Here is a 20742-nt window from a genome sequence, read left to right on the forward strand (position 1 = left end):
ATCACTTAGGACCAACGGAAACACCCACAAACATATGTGAGACGCTTAATTTTTTTAGTCGATCTGAACATGCAGACTTGATCTAACCAATATTCTCACCTGTACTTGGATCAAAACTCCACTGCACCCTGCAATCAATCGCCTTGCAAAAGGCTTCTTAAGGATCTGGCAATTTGCCATCAAAAGTGATGCAGGAACATTCACAAAAGTGATACAAGAAGACAGCCGCCGCTGCCGCCAGTGGGAAAGTCAACTTGGGTTGCCCTTAACATGTAAAGGATGGCTGCGTGAAATGCACAAAAGGTAGGCTCAAGGAGAACACACGCATCTTGGAAGTAGGGAACACCTAGGCTTCGCCAAACAGTTCAGGGAAAGGTGCTCATTTGCGTATAACAGCCAATATCCTTCCTCTCCTTTTGCCTAGGACCCTTAGACAGTGCAGAGTTACACACCTTGATTTAGATTCAGCTATAGCAATGTCCTGGTTTCAAAAAACTCCGATGGAAGCGCTCTCAACCTCTCCGCAACCGGCTAAAAAAACCTCCACCCTCTCTGCCTACAGGATGCCACTTAAACCTTTCCTGGACTCCCCTTGAGCCTTTTTTTGGCCTTGTATAAACACCCCACTCTGGGGGCAATAAGGCGAAGCAGGTGAGGGCACCGATGCCCTCCTGGGCTGCCAAAACCTCTACAATCACACCAACTCGCGCGCGCACCGGGGAAAGGAAAAACACTCACCTCCTAAATTCACACGACACTGCTTTCCATTGGGATGGCGGGGTTGGAGAGGAGGAGAGGGGACAGAGACACATGCAAGTGGCGCAGTTTTCATCCAAAAGCAGGAGGCGGTGGCAAGAAAGTTGCGCGGCACTCACCTAGCAGCATCGCAACGGAGCTTGGAGAGCTGGCCGCTTCTTCGGGTTCGCCAAGGCGCCGCTGTGTGCTGCTGCTGCTGCTGCTTCGCCGAGACGCGCGGGGCGCAACTGCTGCGCCAGCGCGCCACCCCCCGCCGACCACTGCCTCCCCCCTTGAGCCGATACACTTACACCTCAATTAAAAGCTTAACGCTCGGCTGATCAGTGCCCTAAAGGAGGGAACGGCAGCCACGCTTTCCCAGTCGCTGGCCCAAGCAGGACAGATGGAAAAATTAGCCTCCGTAACTGCTCTCAGCAGAGGTCCGCGCAAACAAAGATGAGGTATTAACATCGAAATTGGATGGTGGGGTGGGGTGGGGGGAAGCGTGCGGGAGGGGGGCGGGAGATGAAAGAGGAAGGGGGGTGTCAGAAAACACCCACCCCTCTTTTAGCTTCTTTGAAAGGCGAAAGAAGACACAGACAGTCTTCTTTCGCCACTAAAACAAACCTGGCTAAGAAACGCTGCCAAAAGCAAAACGAAAACGAAAACCAACAACTTTCAGCCACGCACGCACACTCAAAAGACTTCATATGACCTTGTGATTTTTAAAAAGCATTCACTGACACTTCGGTTCAACTGGACAGCAGGTAACAGCTGTTGATGGCCTTCCTTCCCCATCTGAAAGCTCACCTTGCGCATCCTTTTGTTGTTGTTTTAATGACTGGAGATCATGTGGCAATGAGTTCCGCTGCGTAATTGGGCAGCAGTGCCTTTGAGCCAATGGCCCACGTGAGAACGGATGACATCCCACGAAGTAACCAAATGTCTATTCAGCCATGGGCTTCGTGGGTGGCCTTGGGAATGTTTCGCCCACACCCGGAACCTCATTTCTTCCTCCATTTGTAAAATGGAAATACTGAAGAGTTTGGAGAACTTAAAAGTCCCCACACTGTTTTGCGATATTTTGGTTAGTCTAATATAGGTATTGTTCTAACATGGGCTTTGGAATCTCTCACAGAGTTGATCCAAGGATGAATGAGAGGAGAGCCCAAGAGCACTTTGCACATTCAATGTTGTATGAAATTATAGAATTTCAGGTCAGGTCAGGTCACAACAGTCAATGGACTGTTGTTTGAAAATGGAACCAAGCAGAGAGTCAACTTGGCACAGCAAATGGAGCTTTAGATTTGGAAGAATAAGGTCTGGGTTCAAATGTCTGCTCTGCCTTAATGCTCACTGAGGTCACATTTACATCACATTTAAAGCACATGGTTTCCTCTGAAGACTATTGGGAGCTGTAGTTTACTCCCCAGCCCCCACAGAACTGCAGCTCCCAGGATTATTTGTGGAAAGCCATGTGTTTTCAATGGATGGTGTGGATTCAACTTCAGAGACCTTGGGCAAATCACTGTAACCTCACACCTGTTAGGACTATATGGGATATCCCTCAGTTACGAGCTCCTAGTTTTGCACCACTCCTAATGGTGTTGCCAAATCCACCCCTTTAATTTTTTTTCCACGTAGAAACAAACGGCTGCCATTTTCTCCTACTGCACTTGGGGTAAAAATCTGAGTCTCCAGGGCAGCCTACACTGAGAGAGACTACTCTTGTGCAAGAATACACAGAAACAGAGTCATAGTTGGAAGGAATCCTGAGGATCATCTAGAATAGAATAGAATAGAATAGAATAGAATAGAATTTATTATTTATACCCTGCCCATCTGGCTGGGTTTCCCCAGCCACGCTGGGTGGCTTCCACCAAAGTATTAAAATACAGTAGTCTGTTAAACATTAAAAGCTTCCCTAAACACGGCTGCCTTCAGATGTCTTCTAAAAATCTGGTAGTTGTTCTTCTCTTTGACATCTGGTGGGAGGGCGTTCCACAGGGCGGGTGCCACTACCGAGAAGGCCCTGTAACTTGACTTATCACAGTGAGGGAACTGCCAGAAGGCCCTCGGCGCTGGAAATCAGTGTCCGGGCAGAATGATGGAGGTGGAGACGCTCCTTCAGGTATACAGGACCGAGGCCGTTTAGGGCTTTAAAGGTCAACACCAACACTTTGAATTGTGCTCGGAAATGTACTGGGAGCCAATGTAGGTCTTTCAAGACCGGTGTTATGTGGTCTCGGCGGCGGCTCCCAATAGTAGTCCAACCCCTTGCAATGCAGGAATATGCACTTGTTCCACACAGGGATTGAACCTGCAACCTTGGCATTATCAGCACCATGCGCTAGCCAACTGAGCTATCCAGCTGCTGCTGTGGTGTCTCTGAAACATGGAGGTCCTGCCTAGCCACCAACACGGTTATTGTCATGATTCCAATGTGTTATATAGAACAAATGACAAAAGGAATGTTTTTAAACACGCAGCATCCTAAGGACCACTTTGTTAAAAGGTTTGTAATAGTAGCAGGTTTGTGGGTGGAGAGAGGTGGAGCAGTGTTAACACGGGGGCTTAAGAAGTTCCTACCAGGGCCTGGAACTTGGAATATGTGCTCCACCACTAAGTCACTGATCTTGTTCCTGGGCCTTTAACAGTAACGTGACCTGGACAGGTAAACCTTTCCCCAACCGTCGACCTGTCTCCATGCCAGGAAAAGCATCACCTGCTTTATCAGGATGGTGGTACTAAAAGCCAAAGTGTGACTAAAGGTGCTGTGGCCAAGCTTTGCCAGCAAACCTTGCCCTGTAGTACCCTGCTTGGAACAGTGGGGTGAGGAAACTGGAAACATATCAAGATGCTAAACCTATCGAGAGACCTAAAATAGTATCTGAAAATATGGCATCTCGTTGGGTTGTGCGTGTTTCTGTTGAGTATCATTGAAGCATCTTGCATACAGTTCTTTTATTTTAACTGCTGCTCAGAAATGCCTGCTGCGAAGTCCCTGCTGTCTGTTCATCTATCCGTCCACATACTTTCTTAACACCTCTCTAACAAATCTGGAGGAGACTGACTGACTGATCCATTCTGGAGAGGAAAAAGAAGTAATTTTGGTAGACCTAATTCTAGGGTCAACCAAGATCACTAGCTTCCCCAAGCAAATTTTCTTCGCTTAGTCATTCCAGGGGCCATAGGAAGGGGAGCAAGTTGATCGGGAAGAAGATTAGGACCCAAATTAATAAAGCTGAAGGAAATGTCTCTCTTCCTCTCCCTGCTCTCCCCCCTCTCTGCCTTTTGCTGGCTCTGTAACTGGAGAATCAGCAATCAGAATAAAGACTCAGGTGTTGAACCAGGGTGGGGGCAGGGAGAGGGAGATATGCTATCTTTCATCATGGAAAGGCCAAGGAATCAGTCTCTGCTTTCTAAAAGCGGATACAAACTTATGCACAGAATTGCTGTTTTGGAAAAAAAAAATGGCTGCAGACTGAGAAAATATAGAGTAGAAATCAAGAGGTCTGGCCCTGTCTTTCATTCTCACATGCTCCGCATTCTGATTCAGAAACACTATCCTCATGCTAAATATTAAAGCTGTCAATCAAATCAATTCAGTGCTTTGCGGTGCAATGCTAACCATGTCTACTCAGAAGTAAATGGTACTGAGTCTAACGAGGCTTAGTCCCAGGTATGTGGGGCATTTGAGTTGCACAGTTCTTCTACACAGCAGACCCCCCCCCCAGTAGAGGCATTCCTGCCTTCTAGAATGCCTCTTCCAAGATGATTGTTATAATATGGTGGTACCTCAGGTTAAGAACTTAATTCGTTCCGGAGGTCCGTTCTTAACTTGAAACTATTCTTAACCTGAGGTACCACTTTAGCTATTGGGGTCTCCCTCTGCCACCAGGCCACCAGAGAACAATTTCTGTTCTCATTCTGAAGCAAAGTTCTTAACCTGAGGTACTATTTCCGAGTTAGCGGAGTCTGTAATCTGAAGCATCTGTAACCTGAAGTGTCTGTAACCCGAGGTACCACTGTACCTACTTTATTTGTTTGTTTGTTTAAAAATCTGCTTCCAGATTAATCAGGATGCACCTCTCTAACTAAATAAAATATTGTGCAATCCTGTACATGCCTACCGGGAAGTAAGATTCATTGTCTACAGTGGGACTTAATTCCAAGTAAGCATGCTCAGGAAGGACAGTGTTCCGTAGAGTTAATAACCTAATCTAACCAATCAGTTGAACATGCTTCTGCAAACGGATCTGCTGTACCCAGGGCTTCAGAGAGTTCTGTACAGCACAACTGGGAAAAGGGAGCATCAGAGAGGGCACAAAATGCTAAGGGGATTCTTAACAGCTTGAAATCTTGAGTGTTAGGAAGTGCAAAACCTACTGAACAAAAATGCAGTGTTTGATAGCAAACACACACACACACACACACACAGAGAGAGAGAGAGAGAGAGAGAGAGAGAGAGAGAGAGAGAGAGAGAGAGAGAGAGAGAGAGATTTTTCCTTTTTCCTTAGCTCTTTAAAAAGTCAAGGAAAGGAAAGTAATATCTTCTTAGATTTAAAATACATATGAGCATAAGCAAATAAGGCACTGCTCTCAGATTGAGGGGGGGCTTTCTTTTTAAATAGAAGCATTGACTTCTCTGTTATCAGATGAAAACCACTGGTCCATCCAGTGTCCCCGTCCCCTAATCAGGCAGCCGCCCAACCAGCTAACGGATGTGGATGCCGAGCAGGTTGCTGAAAGGCAAACATTCCTTGGCTATGAATGAATTACCTGTGCTGTTAAGACAGAGACAACCTGCAAGAAGTCTCTGGCTCAGTGAGAACGTCTATTCTATATTTTGCTTTCTATTATTAATTGGCACGATGGACTCCCCCCCTCCCCACTACAGTTGTAAAACTAGCATATCAAAGCTACGATTTATCACCAGCTTCTGCTGTTGTGAATGGTCCCTGTGGTTAACTTGCATACATTGGAGCTTTGTTTAAAAATGTCACAGACATACTGTGCCTCTTCTTTTTCTTTTGATGTTCTGTTTCAGAACTCACACTCTCCGTACACAGTCGTGCCTTGGAAGTCAAATGGAATCAGTTCTGGAAGTCCGTCCGACTTCCAAAACGTTTGGAAACCAAAGCCTGGCTTCTGATTGGTTTGCGGGGTTCAGGTGCCAAAACGTTCGAGAATTCAGCTGTTCGAAAACCAAGGTACGACCTGTATGTATTCTTATTTATTAGTAAGGTAAAGGTAAAGAGAACGCTGACCATTAGGTCCAGTCGTGGCTGACTCTGGGATTGCAGCGCTCATCTCACTTTATTGGCCGAGGGAGCCGGCGTACAGCTTCCGGGTCATGTGGCCAGCATGGCTAAGCCACTTCTGGCGACCCAGAGCAGCGCACGGAAACACCGTTTGCCTTCCCGCCAGAGCGGTACCTATTTATCTACTTGCACTTTGACGTGATTTCGAACTGCTAGGTTGGCAGGAGCAATGGGAGCTCACCCCGTCGTGGGGATTCGAACCGCTGACCTTCTGATCAGCAAGTCCTAGGCTCTGTGGTTTAACCCACAGCGCCACCCGCGTCCCTTATAAAAGTACAAGGCAAAAAGCACAAAATAAATAGTCATAATAAGAACGAAAAGAAACCAATAACGCCCCCTCCACACACACACACACCACAGAATCATAGAGCTGGAAGGGACCGCAAGGGTCATCTAGTCTAACCCCCTGCAATGCAGAAATCTCAGCTAAAGCATCCATGGCAGATGTCCACCATCTGCTTAAAAACCTCCAAGGAAAAAGAGTTCACAACCTCCCAAGGGAGACCTTTCCACTGTTGAACAGTTATAGTATATTGTAATATTAATATTATATATAATAGTATCATATTAATATTATATTAATACACACACACACACTATTATGTATATATCTGCCCAACTGAGAATAACACTCTGTGTCTCTGATGAAGTAGATTCCAGCCCACAAAAGTTTGTTTGACAATAAATCGTTCTTTGGTTGCTTCCATAGTATGGCTCTTTAATGCTTTCCCACAAATCTCTGGAAGCAGAATTGAAACAGAGGGTTCCACACAAGCGCTTAATACAATAGTGGTCACAATCCAGCCATGCCTTTCCCTGTGGCTAGAACCTTCCTTGGTTCACCCACAAGTTTGATTCAGCATCCCTGCAACAATAATCAGAAGTTCTATCCTCGTAGGTATAGCCCGTTTTATTGCTTCCAGATGAACACGGCTGGCGGATTTGTGAGGAACATCTGCTCACTTGCCCCTTGAATAGTGTCCAGGTTTTGCCCTTTAAATTGGTAATTTTCTCTTCCTGCAATTGAGGGTGGGGAGAGACTTTCCTGGTTTCCTCAAATTCTTTTATTTCCGTCGCTTATAACGAAATAGTATGATTGCTATTTATAAACGGACAAACAATGAGGAAACTGCCCTCTGTGGCAGCAGAAACTGACATTTTTGCCCTAATGTCAGTTTCAGCTGCTGACAGCTCAGTCAGCAGAGGAGAGTTTTCCAAACTGTGTGTCACGACACGTTAATGTGCTGGCTGCAGCGTGTAGGTGTGTCGCAAGAATGCTCCTCCCGGGGCTGGAAAGGGGTTAGTTTAACCTCCGGTTTGCGAGTAAAACTGAATTACTTTGTCGCGAAATGATGCATGTCTAAAAAGTGTGTCACGGTGGTGCTAAGGGTTAAACCACAGAGCCTAGGACTTGCCGATCAGAAGGCCGGCAGATTCGAATCCCCGCGGCGGGGTGAGCTCCCGTTGCTCGGTCCCTGCTCCTGCCAACCTAGCAGTTCGAAAGCACGTCAAAGTGCAAGTAGATAAATAGGTACTGCTCTGGCAGGAAGGTAAACAGCGTTTCCGTGCGCTGCTCTGGTTCGCCAGAAGCGGCTTAGTCATGCTGGCCACATGACCCAGAAGCTGTACACCAGCTCCTTCGGCCAATAAAGCGAGATGAGCGCCACAACCCCAGAGTCGGTCACGACTGGACCTAATGGTCAGGGGTCCCTTTACCTAACATGAAAAGTTTGGAAAGCTCTGCAGTAGAGCATGAGACTCTTAATCTCATGGTTGTGGGTTCAAGCCCCATCTTGGGCAAAGAAATCCTGCACTGCAAGGGGTTGGACTAGATGAACCATAGTCCCTTCCAACTTATATGATTTTATGAATAAAACCCCTAATTTCCCCAGCAGTGTTCACCTGGAACCAGCTGTGTTTGTCAAGAAGGAGAAACAGGCTGAATCAAGAAGTGTTCAATAGCCATAATAGGGCTGTCCTTTCCACACTAGACGGCTGTTGTCGCAATTTTGTTTTATTATGTACAAAACAACTGTTAAGTAATCGTGAAGGGGGGGTGGCTGGGCAGGACGCGGGAGGACAACTCCGGACTGCAACAAAAAATACTGGACTGCAACAGCTTGACAATATTGTCTGGATGCTCTGTAAAAAGTGAGTTAACAAAGGACAACCGTTTCAGAGAAAAGGGCTGGTGTGGAAGCAACTGAACAGCCACAGTGCTCTTGGCTGTTTTTGTTGCAACAAGCACAACTACTCCTTGGGGATTTGTTCTATATTCAAAACACATTTAATGGTAATATGCATACTCCAATTATAAAGTAAGATGGACATTTCTGCCCTCTTATTTTTTAAGACTCCTTTCCTCACCATATAATTTGCTATCATGCTGATCAAATTCGTTGAACTTATCCCCTTCCTAAATGCATTTCCTAGTATTTTTGTGTGCATTTCTTGGGGGAAAAGCAGGGAGCTTGCCTTTTCCTCAACTCCACGTGTGTTCCATTAATATGGAGGCAGAGTCCTTCCACCCCAAAGGCCTTGAGATGAGCTCTGGCTGCATTTCACACAGTGACAATGCTATACCAATGATAAAATAGTAATAAGCATCCATAAAAAGAACTCCACTCAGGTATGTGCAAGCGTAGAGGCAACTAGAGCCTTCCAGGGTAACACTGGTGCAGAGAGCAAGTAATAATTTAATCCAGGTTAACAGCTACAGAACCTGATCCGTACACAAACAAGCTCTGCCAGAAAAGGCCCTCTCCTCTATGAGAAACCAAGTTGAGATGCAGCCTTCATATCCACACAGCAAGACAAATGGCTCTGATCTAAGTGTGTGTAATTAGCACTCATTATAATCACACTAGCCCTTAACAGGTATCAAGGGTCAGTTAAGCAAGGGGCTTTTTAATCCATCGCATTTCAATGGTATCTGCTCTGCTGAACAGGTTGGCATGGAAACCGCTCGGGATGATAACCGATTTCCATTCCATTAGCTAGGCAAGGAATAGGCTGCTCCCCCAAAGCATTTCTCTATGGTCTGTAGATTCTTAATAGATTCCTAAGCAAACTGATGACAATGTTCTTTTTCTTTCCGTTCAAAGAGAGGGTTCTAGTCCACATGATCCTAGGGGAAAATGAAGGTGTGGGTGTGAGAGAGAACGGTTCTGCTTAACAAAAAGCAGTTTTTATTACGTTCTTTATTAAGTGGAATACATCCGCTATCTATAATCTGTGGTTGTTTTTTTTAAAAAAACCGCACTGAAATCTGGTACCTCGGCTGCGTCCAATTGGTTTTCTTCCTTCCTTTCCTCTGGACCATCATGGACTGCTACAGTTAAAGGCAGGATGCCAGGCAATGTGGAGTTTTGCCCAAAACAAAATTTCCCTTGTTAAGCATGTACACATCTGAAGCAGCTACACACCGATTCCTTTGCATGTATGCTCACAACAAACTGATCATGGCTTGCCTGGCAGCTTCTGACTGTTTTTGAAGCCAGGCGCTATTCTCCTATTTTTAGATGTTGCTGTCTGTATGTCACAGGGAGCTCACCTGTGTTTGATGGCATGACCTACAGAGATGGGGGGCTGAGTTAACCGAAACACCTTAAGGGACCACGCGATCAATTCCACAAGGCTGATCTTGTTACTTGCATCTCTGCATCTTCTAACATGACAATCCCAGTTCTGGAAGTGTTCTCCCCTACTTCAATCTGTTTGGCTCCCCTGCGTCAGTCCCTTTTCAGGATCAAGTAGTATGCACTCGTTATGCTAAACAAACAAATATAAATTGCAAGGCAAGAAAAGTGAATTCTGCAACCCATATAAATTAAGCAACGTCATCATATTTACATGGTATTTGCACAATTTATTCTGGGTTGCTAATCAAGAGTAGATGTCTGTGCAAAGGACAGAGGCCCCACTCCAAACTAATGGAAATCTTACTCCAGAGCTTTCCAAACTTTTCATGTTGGTTTCACACTTTTTAGATATGCATCATTCCGCGACTAGCAAACCAGAGGGGAAACTAACCCCTTTCCAGCACCGGAAGGATCGTAGGGAGCATGCGCATGACACTACTCCACAATGCAGCCGACACACTATAAAGTGTCGCAACACACAGTTTTGGAAAGCTCTGTTTTACTCAAGTTTACTCAAGAAATTTCAGCAGCCACGACCATACTTTCTTTGCTGCCTGAATTTTTTAATTAAAAATAAATAACCAAGGTGGGATTCTCAGGAAGCTGAATTCCATGCCTTCCATCACTTTCTGCAGGTTTATTTGTTTTGTTTTTGTTTTGTTTTGTGGAATGAGAGCATATTCCCAATCCTCTCCATACTCACTCTTTCCGGAGTCCTTCCAGAGTGTGCCTAATGGACTTATTTGCTCCTTTGGTATCTCTTGAAGGATACTTTATGTCACAATATTCTGAAATAAAGTGACACTCATGTATAAGGTTTCCCTGTCCACTAGCATTTTCCCCCCTCTCCAGATGTTACACACGAGCTTTTCTTCCCTTACGTCCGTTCTGAGGAGCTGTAACCAATCACCACCCATCCATCATTTACCCTTCACAAATCACTTAAGGTTTAAAAGGTGATGAATAGCTGCTTGAAGGCTGACATTCTAACCACAGTTTCCCAGCACATATGCAGAAAGAAAGAAACTCTTTATAGGAAGGATTCACATTATCTCTCAAGTCTCCCCAACACCATCCCTGCTAGAAAGCTGCTGTATCATGGTGACTCAGAAACTGAACCATGAACCAAAACGTTCCCGATTCAAATCTCACCGCTGCCATGAACATATCTGATTGTCGTAGACCAGCCACTCTCTCTTAGCTGCAATGCTCTATCCCAATATACAATATCCTCCAGATATTGCTAGCTTACAACTACCATCATTCCTAGCCAAAATAGCTAGGGCTGATGGCATGGGATAACCAGCCTCATAAAACCAACATGCTTAATTCTAATTAATGCATGAAGGGGTTAATGCCATAGAGTAAGCTGCCCTGCCAGGCTTAGCTAGGTCACTCCCAGTTTAACTACGCACTCTGTGGAAAATTTCTTCCTCTGTCCTGAATTTTTCAACATTCATATTCACAGACTGCCCTGGGTTCTAGTACAAGAGAGAGGGGGGAACACTTCTTATTCGTTTTCTCCAAGCCATATATAACCTTATACACACAGTTATCATGGGCCATTATTACTTGCACTTCTTTCAAATAAAAAGCCCCAGATGTTGTAAACTTCCGAAACAGTAGAGTTGCTGCAGCCCTTTGATTATTTGGGTTGCCTTTTTCTGAAGCTTTTCCAGCTCCACGATTTCCTTTTTTGAGGCATAGAGACCAGAACTACCCAAAGTATTCCAAGAATGGTCTCACCATGGATTTGTTTAATGGCATTGTGATATTGGCAGTTTTAATTTCAATCCCTTTCCTAATGACCCCTAACATTGAATTCACCTTTGTCACAGCTGCTGCACGTTGGCTCAATATCTTCATCAAGCTTTCTACTCTGACGTTCCCGGTCAGTCACTGCCAGTTCAGAAATGAGCATTTTTGCCCCAATATATCACTGTACTCTTGTTTACACTGAATTGCATTTATCATTTTACTGCCCATTCAACCAGTTTGGAGAGATCCTTTCAGAACTCCTCACATGGTATTAACCATCTTTGTTCAAGGTGATACTAAAAGCAAACTTTGCTACTTCATTGTTTATCTGTGACTCCAGGTAATTTATGAACAAGTTAAAAAGCACAGATTCCAGTACGGTCTTTGGGAGACTCTACTTTCTGCATTCCTCAATTGGGAGAACTGTCCATTTATTGCTAGGGCTCTCCAGATGTCCTTTTTATTGTAGGTTATTATTTGTGCTCATGATAGTATATGGGTGATTATAAATTTTCAGCCTTTTTCCAGTCAGTCCATGTCCCATTATGTCCTGCTAAATTCCTATAACTTTTAATATCACAAATGTTCTGAGGGGGTGGGGAGGTTGTCCCGCTTTTGTTGCACTATAGAGCATATATCATACTCCAGACAGCAATAATATGATAGCATCGGGGAAGCGCCGTGGAACAACTAATGAAGTAGAATGATGGGTGGAGAGTCAAGTATAAATCTACCAGAAGCACACAATTATTGATACATATTATAATGATTGCATCAATGGCATTTTGTAGAATGTACTCTTTAAAAAGCACCTTGCCGACAAAGGTCCGTATAGTAAAAGCTATGGTTTTCCCAGTAGTGATGTATGGAAGTGAGAGCTGGACCATAAAGAAGGCTGATCGCCAATGAATTGATGCTTTTGAATTATGGTGCTGGAAGAGACTCTTGAGAGCCCCATGGACTGCAAGAAGATCAAACCTATCCATTCTGAAGGAAATCAGCCCTGAGTGCTCACTGGAAGGACAGATCCTGAAGCTGAGGCTCCAATACTTTGGCCACCTGATGAGAAGAGAAGACTCCCTGGAAAAGACCCTGATGTTGGGAAAGATGGAGGGCACAAGGAGAAGGGGACGACAGAAGACAAGATGGTTGGACAGTGTTCTTGAAGCTACCAACATGAGTTTGACCAAACTGCGGGAGGCAGTGGAAGACAGAAGTGCCTGGCGTGCTCTGGTCCATGGGGTCACGAAGATTCGGACACGACTAAACGACTAAACAACAACAACTCTTTAAAAAAACCAACCCCCACTCTAGAGGGGCCCCCACTCTCTGTTTCCTGTTCCTTAACCAGTCCCTATCTACAGTATAAGGCGATCTGTCCCATGACTGCTACGTTTATAAGGTCTTTAGTGAGGATTTTATTCAAAGGTTGTTGAAAGTCTAAGTCACCTCTATCTATATGCTTGTTGACATTCTCAAAGCCTTCCACTACATTAGTGAGTCAGGACTTACCCTTCCAAAAGCCATGCTGGTTCTGCTTCAGAAAAACTTGTTCTACAGGGACTACAGGGACGCTAATTCTATCTTTAATAACGCTTTCCACCAGTTTTCCTGGAACAGACATTAAGCTCACCAGTCTGTAATTTCCCAGATACACCCCCAAAAGAGTGCCACATTGGTTAATTTCCAGCCCTTGTGTATGGCGGCTGAGCAGGGACAAGTTTCATACTTTGTTAGAAGATCAGCAATTTCACATTTGAGTTCGTTAAGAACTCTTGGGTGAATGCCATCTGGACCCAGGGATCTGAGAGTTTTTAATTTGTCTGTAAGGTATAGAACTTTGACTGCATATATACCATACTGAGGCTCCAATACTTTGGCCACCTGATGAGAAGAGAAGACTCCCTGGAAAAGACCCTGATGTTGAGAAAGATGGAGGGCACAAAGAGAAGGGGACGACAGAGGACGAGATGGTTGGATGGTGTTCTCGAAGCTACCAGCATGAGTTTGACCGAACTGTGGGAGGCAGTGGAAGACAGAAGTGCCTGGCGTTCTCTGGTCCATGGGATCACGAAGAGTCGGACACAACTAAACAACTAAACAACAACAACATACCATACTTTTAAAGCACACACACACACCCAAGAATCCTGAGAACTGTAGTTTGTTAAAGGTGCTAGGAATTGTAGCTCTGTCCGGAGTAAAGTACAGTTCCCAGGAATCTTGGGGTGGAAGGAGGGAATGTTTTTTAAATATATAGAGTGTATGCAACCTTAGTCTCTTGCCACCACTATTTCCCTTGGTTCCTCAGACTATCTTCCTGAGAAACTTAGGTCAGGAACAGGGATCGTCCCTATATCTTCCAATATAAAGATAGATGCAAATCATTTATTTAGCTGTTCTGCAATCTCATTTTCCTCCTAGTGCACTTTCTATTCATTGGTGTCCAATGGTCCAATCACCTCCCTGGATGGTATTTAAATAATATTTTGCTGGTGGTTTTTATGTTTTTAATGACGTGCTCCTCAGTTTCTTTGTGTGTGTGCATCTCTTATTGTTTGCTTGCACAAAATAATTGTGAAAAGGCCACTCCTCCTATCCATTTTTTCCACCACTTCCCATAGCCCCCCTCTTCAATTTCTATCAAGGTCTACCATCCCCTTCATTTTCTACAGCCTGAGAAAAAGTGACAAGAAGAGAGCAGGGCTTGAGCAGATCACCAGATTGTATATTGCACATGACTTCCAATCTGGGCATATAAAACAGCTCAGTCTTTGAGGCTGAATGAAAAATGACAGCTTTGTACTTTACCCATAAGTCTCCGCTGCTCAGGGTTAGCCAATGGGTACGGCGATTTCTATCTTTAAAGATCTCTCCAAATATCCACTTGGATTGTGCACTGAGGTGGAGGGGGGGGGATAAAAGCCCAGATCGTTCTACTTCACCCTGATCAACATGGGCCTACCATGTGTTAGCAAGGTAGACAAACTGGAAACACATTTTCATCTGAACATCTGGCACTGCGAAAATCTTTATCCTATCAACTATTCCAGAAGGTGAACTGAGGAGGGGCAGAAACTGAGCCCCCGAGGAAGTCAGGATTTGGGTCTATTCCTTCAGCACTTTCCTTAAGGCAGGTCTGCTACTCTTTGGCCCACAAAATCCTCACGCTGGCACAGCATGAATAAAATATACTCACTTCATAAACTGGTAGGACTATTTAATCCTACTGTGAACATAAATGCCCTTGTTAATGGATGAACAATTTGTAAAAATAAGAAAACGGTAACACTCAAGAGCCTCTGATGACCCAAATATACCTGAGGAAACTTAACTCTGGGGAATGACAGCAATAAACCCTATCTGAAATTAAACTATTCAAAGCTAGGAGTTCTGTTTTTCTAACCTGGTTGTGCAAGCCATTTAGGGATGGCCATGTTCTATTGCAGCTTTCGTTACTGTTAATGCTATCAATGCGTCCAAGGAGCTTACAAGCTAAATTATATGTTATATTCATAAAATATAACACGTTATACCCTATGGGTAAACAGAAACCAAAAACTAGTCATGGATACAAAGTACTGTATGCAGGGAAAGGCAATGATATCTACTGCAGATTTTGAAGCACAACGGTGGAGGTCTAAGAACATGTTAGAGGTTACAGAATCATAGATGTGGTAGGGATCCCAAGGGTCATCTAGTCCGACCCCCTACAATGCAAGAATGTCCAATGTCCTGACAGTGCAATGTCCCATACTTTTGCTAGCCACTCCTCTTGGGAAGGAGTTTATTTGGACTTGTGTGGCTGCTGCCAATCTCCATCACTTGTATGCTCATGTGTATGCCCTGTGATGTTTTGTGGATGAAACATATGACATCATCACATCGGTAAACTCATATCCCTTACATCCAGGGGTAGATACAGTAATAAAAAATAATAATATTTTTTTTATTTATACCCCACCCTTCCCAGTTCAAACACCAGGCTCAGGGCGGCTAACAACAAATTTAAAACACTTAATTGTAAAAGCAGCATAAAATATAGTATAAAAACATGGATAACAATAAAATTCAAAGTTCAGAAATCAATTTAGGGGAAATCCATCTAATAAGCATTAGATAATCACCAGGGCTAGCTGGCTGAATTAGTCCTACTTAGGCCAGCGAGGAGGCCAGGTGAGAATTAGCTGTGGGGTCTCAGAGCGGATAATCTTCATAAAAGGGGAGGGGGAGGGAAGAGAAGGGAAATAAAAGACCAGGCTGAATCCAAATTAAAGGCCAGGCGGAATAGCTGTGTCTTACAGGCCCAACGGAAGGAGGTTAAATCCTGAAGGGCATTCCACCAAGTCGGAGCCATTACTGAAAAGGTCCTGGCCCTGGTGGAGGATAGTCTGACTTCCTTAGGGCCCAGGACCTCTAAGCTATGGTTATTCATGGACCTTAAGGTCCTCTACGGGGCATGCCAGGAGAGGCAGTCCCGTAAATACGAGGGCCCTAAGCCACAAGCCACACAGTACTGTCACGTTACACATTCATTTAACATTACCAAGCATGCGTGTGTGTGTGTGTGTGTGTGTGTGAGAGAGAGAGAGAGAGAGAGAGAGAGAGAGAGAGAGAGAGAGAGAGAAGCTACACATTCCCTTCTGACATTAACCTAAACACTTACAAAAAAAATTACAAATGTCGTAATATGTTAAATGCACTACAAAACACACTCATTCTCCAGACGTCGTCATGTTATCCTACTGACAATTCAGATAGAAAGATGCTTGCTTGATAGGACAGGACACGTTGAGATTCTGCAAAAGTGAACACTGGCAAAGTAGTCCTCCTTCTGGTCATGCAGGAGGAGGACAAGGGGTGCGGTGGTGGGCCTGAGTTTTCGCTCGAGCTTGTGCACATGGTGCTAAACCACGGTTTAATGTTGCATGTGAATGCAGCAATATTATAGGAAAGGGTGAAATCTCCTGAGTCAGGGTTCTCTGATTACAAGGTATTAATGGACAAACAACGATACGATACGATACGATAACTTTATTGTCATTGTCCCCAAACAGGGAATGGTGATCTGCCAGGTCCTGTTTGTGACTACCCAAGTGACAGTGGGTCACCGCAGAGACAGAGAACAGAACCCAATGGATCTCAGTTTGACTCAGCAATGCAATTCTTACATTTCTCAGCACACACAAAAACCAAAAGAATCACACCCCTATGACACAAAGAAGACCGGCATAACCTAAAGATTTCACACACATCACCGACTTCAATTTGAATCCCTGATCCTCCCACGCACCCACCCCAAAGTCCCTCCAATGCATAGATATTCATTTTCCCTCCAGAGATTCTGTGCTAGTCAGCTGCACCACACAGATATTTGAGGATAAATCTGCTTGCAGTTGAATGGATCAGCTGCTTCCCACGGCGTTTGCCCTTCTCCAAGTTTCAGAGGCTGTTCACTTGCTTGTCAGGCATGCAGCACAGTCTGATAGCATCTGAGACTGTTAGCATGTTAAATACAGTTCTAAACTGCTGTAGCATTTTAAAAGAAACAATGGGCTCCGAAAATTCCTTTTCACATGGAATCTTTTCCTACATTACACAAGCCCTAGCAAAGTGCTTGCTAGAAAGTGAATACCACCATTCAGTGCTTTTTTTTCTTAGGGGGCGAGGGGGACGCATACCCCTAAAAATTTTGTGAATCTAAGTTTGGCCTCATTGAAGGGCAGTATTTCAATATGAATAAGAAAATGAGAGTACCCCTAAACTTTTTTTTTAGGGGGGAAAAAGCACTGCCACCATTCTAGAATTTTGAACCCTAATTTTTAAGCTAAAGTGGGGACGCTTCTCAGCTCCTTGCTGATCCTAATTTGGGAGCAGAGATGGAATACTAAAAGAAGGGTTAAACATATTGAGGATCGATTTAAAATACTGCAATAGGTTGGTTTCATTTTTGTCTTAATTTAATTTTTGTTAATTTTTGTTACAGCTTTAAATTGCCAATTGTTTCATACATTGAAATTAAAAACAACCACAACAGTAATTATACCTTCACATACAGAAGCATTTATAATATACTGAAATGACCAACGATAGAAGAATGGAGAACTAAAATGATGGATTATGCAGAACTGGACAGAATGACAGGAAGGATCCGGAATCGGCAAGATCAAAGATTTACAGAAGATTGGGAAAATTTTATCCAATATATGCAAAAACTGAGTGATAATAAAATTACGTTTGTAAGCTTTAAGGAAGCTCCGTGAGGGGAAAGGGTTAAAAGGGCAGAAATGTGTAAAAAGTAACAATAGGAAGCAGTGGCGTAGCGTGGGGGGTGCAGGGGGGGGTGCAGGGGGGCCCGACCGCACCGGCCGCAACATCTGGGGGGTAGGGTTAGGGGGCACAAATCCACGGGTTAGGGGGCGCAAATCCACGGGTTAGGGGGTGCAAATTACTTGCCTTGCCCCGGGTGCTGACAACCCACGCTACGCCACTGATAGGAAGGAATGGCAGACAAATTGAGGGAAGTCAAAAAAGAGAAGTAAGATGTAATTAAGATGTATGGAATGTATAAATTTGCTTTTGTATTTGAAAACTAATAAAAATATAATATAAAAAATATATATAATATACTGAAATGGATATAATATTGAAGGGGGAGAAGCAGATGCCCACAATTCCACTTGCCATTATGCTGCAGAGAACCCTCTGGCAAGAAGAAGCCCCAGCAGCAGCAGCCCATCTTTGCACTGCAGTTTAGAAAAGAGAAAAGCAACTCCAAACAGGCAGTGTCTTATTTTGTGCAGAGATTTGCAAAAGATTAAGGAAGAGCAGAAGAAGCACCTGCAGTTTCTAAACTTCGCTGCACCTCCATGCAAACTGGACAAGACTCTGCCTCATCCTCAAGTTCTTTGATAAGCTCAGGGGACGTGGGGCAGAAGCGGTGGTTATTAAACAGGACAAGAAAAATCTGGAGAGATTCCTACTATATCTGACAGTGGGCTTGGGAGGAAGGTGGAGCTTCCTCGAACTCAGAACTTTCCAAACTGTGTGCCACGACACGTTAGTGTGTCAGCTGCAGTGTGCAAGTGTGTTGTGCGAATGCTCCCCGCACTCCTCCCGGGGCTGGAAAGCGGTTAGTTCAACCTCCAGCTTGCTAGTAAAATTGAATCACCGTGTCGCGAAATGATGCACATCTAAAAAGTGTGTCACCAATGTGAAAAGTTTGGAAAGCTCTGCTCTAACTTGTGCAGCAGCTGGGAGAAGGTTAGAAAAAAGCAAGAGTCTGGCTGGAGTGCACCAGGTTGGATAAAGATGGTTTAGACACCCCAGTGTCAGGATGTGTCTCGCTACCTTCGAACTTACGGTAACTGGTATCAGGATACTGAATCAATGAAAAGCTGAGTGGAATTAAATGCAGCCCCAATGAATTATAATCTGCAAAAATGTCACTGGACAGTCAGTCATCTGTTTGGCAGCTTGTATGGGATGAGCATCAATGCCTGGTTCTAAAAGTGGACCAGGCTATAATTTGCTGTTGGTTTATGTAGCTGAGTTAAACTCCTTTACATCCAGACCCTTAATGCATATTTAACTTACTTAATGTATTTCACCTCATGTTTTATTTATCATCATGGAAATTAGATGACTGCTACCAATGATGAAAAAGGAAAACAAAAAGTTCAAAGTTGGTGAATAGAACTAAATATTCATTTTTCCTCCTAATGCTTTGGGCACTACGCAATTCTCACTTTTGATCCTCTAAACATTGGGGGAAGCAGCAGTCAGGAAAATTGTTTCTGTGTATATAGATCTACTCCCAAACAAAAAGGAAGAAGATAGAAAAAGCAAGGGTAGCTCACTGTGTTAGAGCATGGTGCTGATAACATTAAGGTTGCAGGTTCAAACCCCATACGGGACAGCTGCATATTGCAGGGGGTTGGACTAGATGATCCTTGGGGTCCCTCCAACTCTACAATTCTATGATTCTGTTATCTTTCTTACCTGCTCTAAACTCTGGAACAAACAAGAGAAGCCCCTTCCTTTACCTTGAATGGCCACAAGGACAAATAGGCGCTTGACTTGTAAGCCCAACTGATATCTGGAGACCCCTGGAAAGAAGAGGTGTTGTTTTCACTTCTAGAAGGGATGGGAACTTGTGTGCTGTTCTTGATAGCATTTTAATCTCATACTACTGTACTGATCCCCATAGATAGCTTTGGAACCAAGGGCATTGCATTTCAGTTTATTTTTAAGGATATAGTCGCATTGGGGCGCTATATGCAAACAACCAAAACAGCAGCAGCAGTAACAACAACAGCAGGCACCCCCAAACTCAGCCCTCCAGATGTTTTGGGACTACAACTCTCATCACCCCTAGCTAACAGGACCAGTGGTCAGGGATGATGGGAACTGTAGTCCCAAAACATTTGGAGGGCCAAATTTGGGGATGCCTGAACAACAGCAACAAATATGTCGAAAAAGGAAAGATCCATGCATGTTGAAAAGGATTATAGACGTTGGCTACACACACCCCGTATGTTTAAAGCACATCCCTCCCCCCCCCGCCTCCCAAATCCTGGGAACCACAGTCTACCCTCCACCGAGCTACAATTCCCAGCACCCTTAACAAACTACAGCTCCCAGGACTATTGGGGGGGGGCGTGCTTTAAATGTACGGCATGCTTTACGCCTGGCATGCTTTCAGGCTTCTGATGACTGAGATGAAAAGGGATCTCCTTTTGGCAATTTTTCATGGATCCCTCCGAAGGAGAGTGGGAGTGTTCATGAGGTCAGTTGCCCTGGAAGAGCACAAATATCCCAAATGCTGAGGCAACCAGCAGCACGGGTTCTGTTTTATGGTGCCAAGCTGCAGCTTAAAAAGCTGTTGTGGCACAGCGTTGCAAGACAAAGAGTACTGGCCTACCTCCCTTGGCAGCAGGATCAGGCAGCACTACAACTTTGTTTGCCATCAGTGGTTTGGTGCTCTGATGCCTACGTGATTTCTGACTGGCTGGGATGACTCAAACAGGGATGACATGGAGGGTGTGTGTGACAGTGATGCAATGGCTCAGATGGGGGGGGTGGAGAGAGGGAGAGGGGGAGATGGAGAGAGAGAGAGAGAGAGAGAGAGAGAGAGAGAGAGAGAGAGAGAGAGAGAAGAAAGAACTGGGAGATTTGAGAGGAAGTTCAAGGGCAAACATTTGACATACCCCCAGAATTGGATTTCGAACTTTCTGATTGAGCCAAATGCAGTCCAGTCATCTCGTGAGCAATGACTGTTTCAC

The 20742-nt window shown here is 44.4% G+C and overlaps 1 protein-coding gene and 1 long non-coding RNA gene across 9 annotated transcripts in view; one reads left to right on the forward strand and one right to left on the reverse strand.

Annotated features, from left to right (window-relative positions):
• The window catches only part of LOC309354443, a 609149-nt gene that overhangs the window by 245742 nt on the left and 342665 nt on the right, over positions 1-20742 (forward strand). The gene's annotated exons all lie outside the window — the stretch shown is intronic.
• Positions 1-20742, reverse strand: part of ZNF385C (zinc finger protein 385C) — a 156118-nt gene that overhangs the window by 67028 nt on the left and 68348 nt on the right. Inside the window, exon 1 of one of the 8 annotated variants that reach the window (XM_081884052.1) lies at positions 876-995. The exons of 6 other annotated variants lie outside the window; for them this stretch is intronic. In XM_081884052.1, the coding sequence (XP_081740178.1) occupies positions 876-885 (10 nt within the window). In that variant the 5' untranslated portion in view covers positions 886-995. One more of the 8 variants, XM_081884051.1, reaches the window with a different exon arrangement.

The sequence above is a fragment of the Podarcis melisellensis genome, assembly GCF_964234715.1.
Source record: "Podarcis melisellensis genome assembly, chromosome: 13".
Classification (NCBI taxonomy): domain Eukaryota; kingdom Metazoa; phylum Chordata; class Lepidosauria; order Squamata; family Lacertidae; genus Podarcis; species Podarcis melisellensis.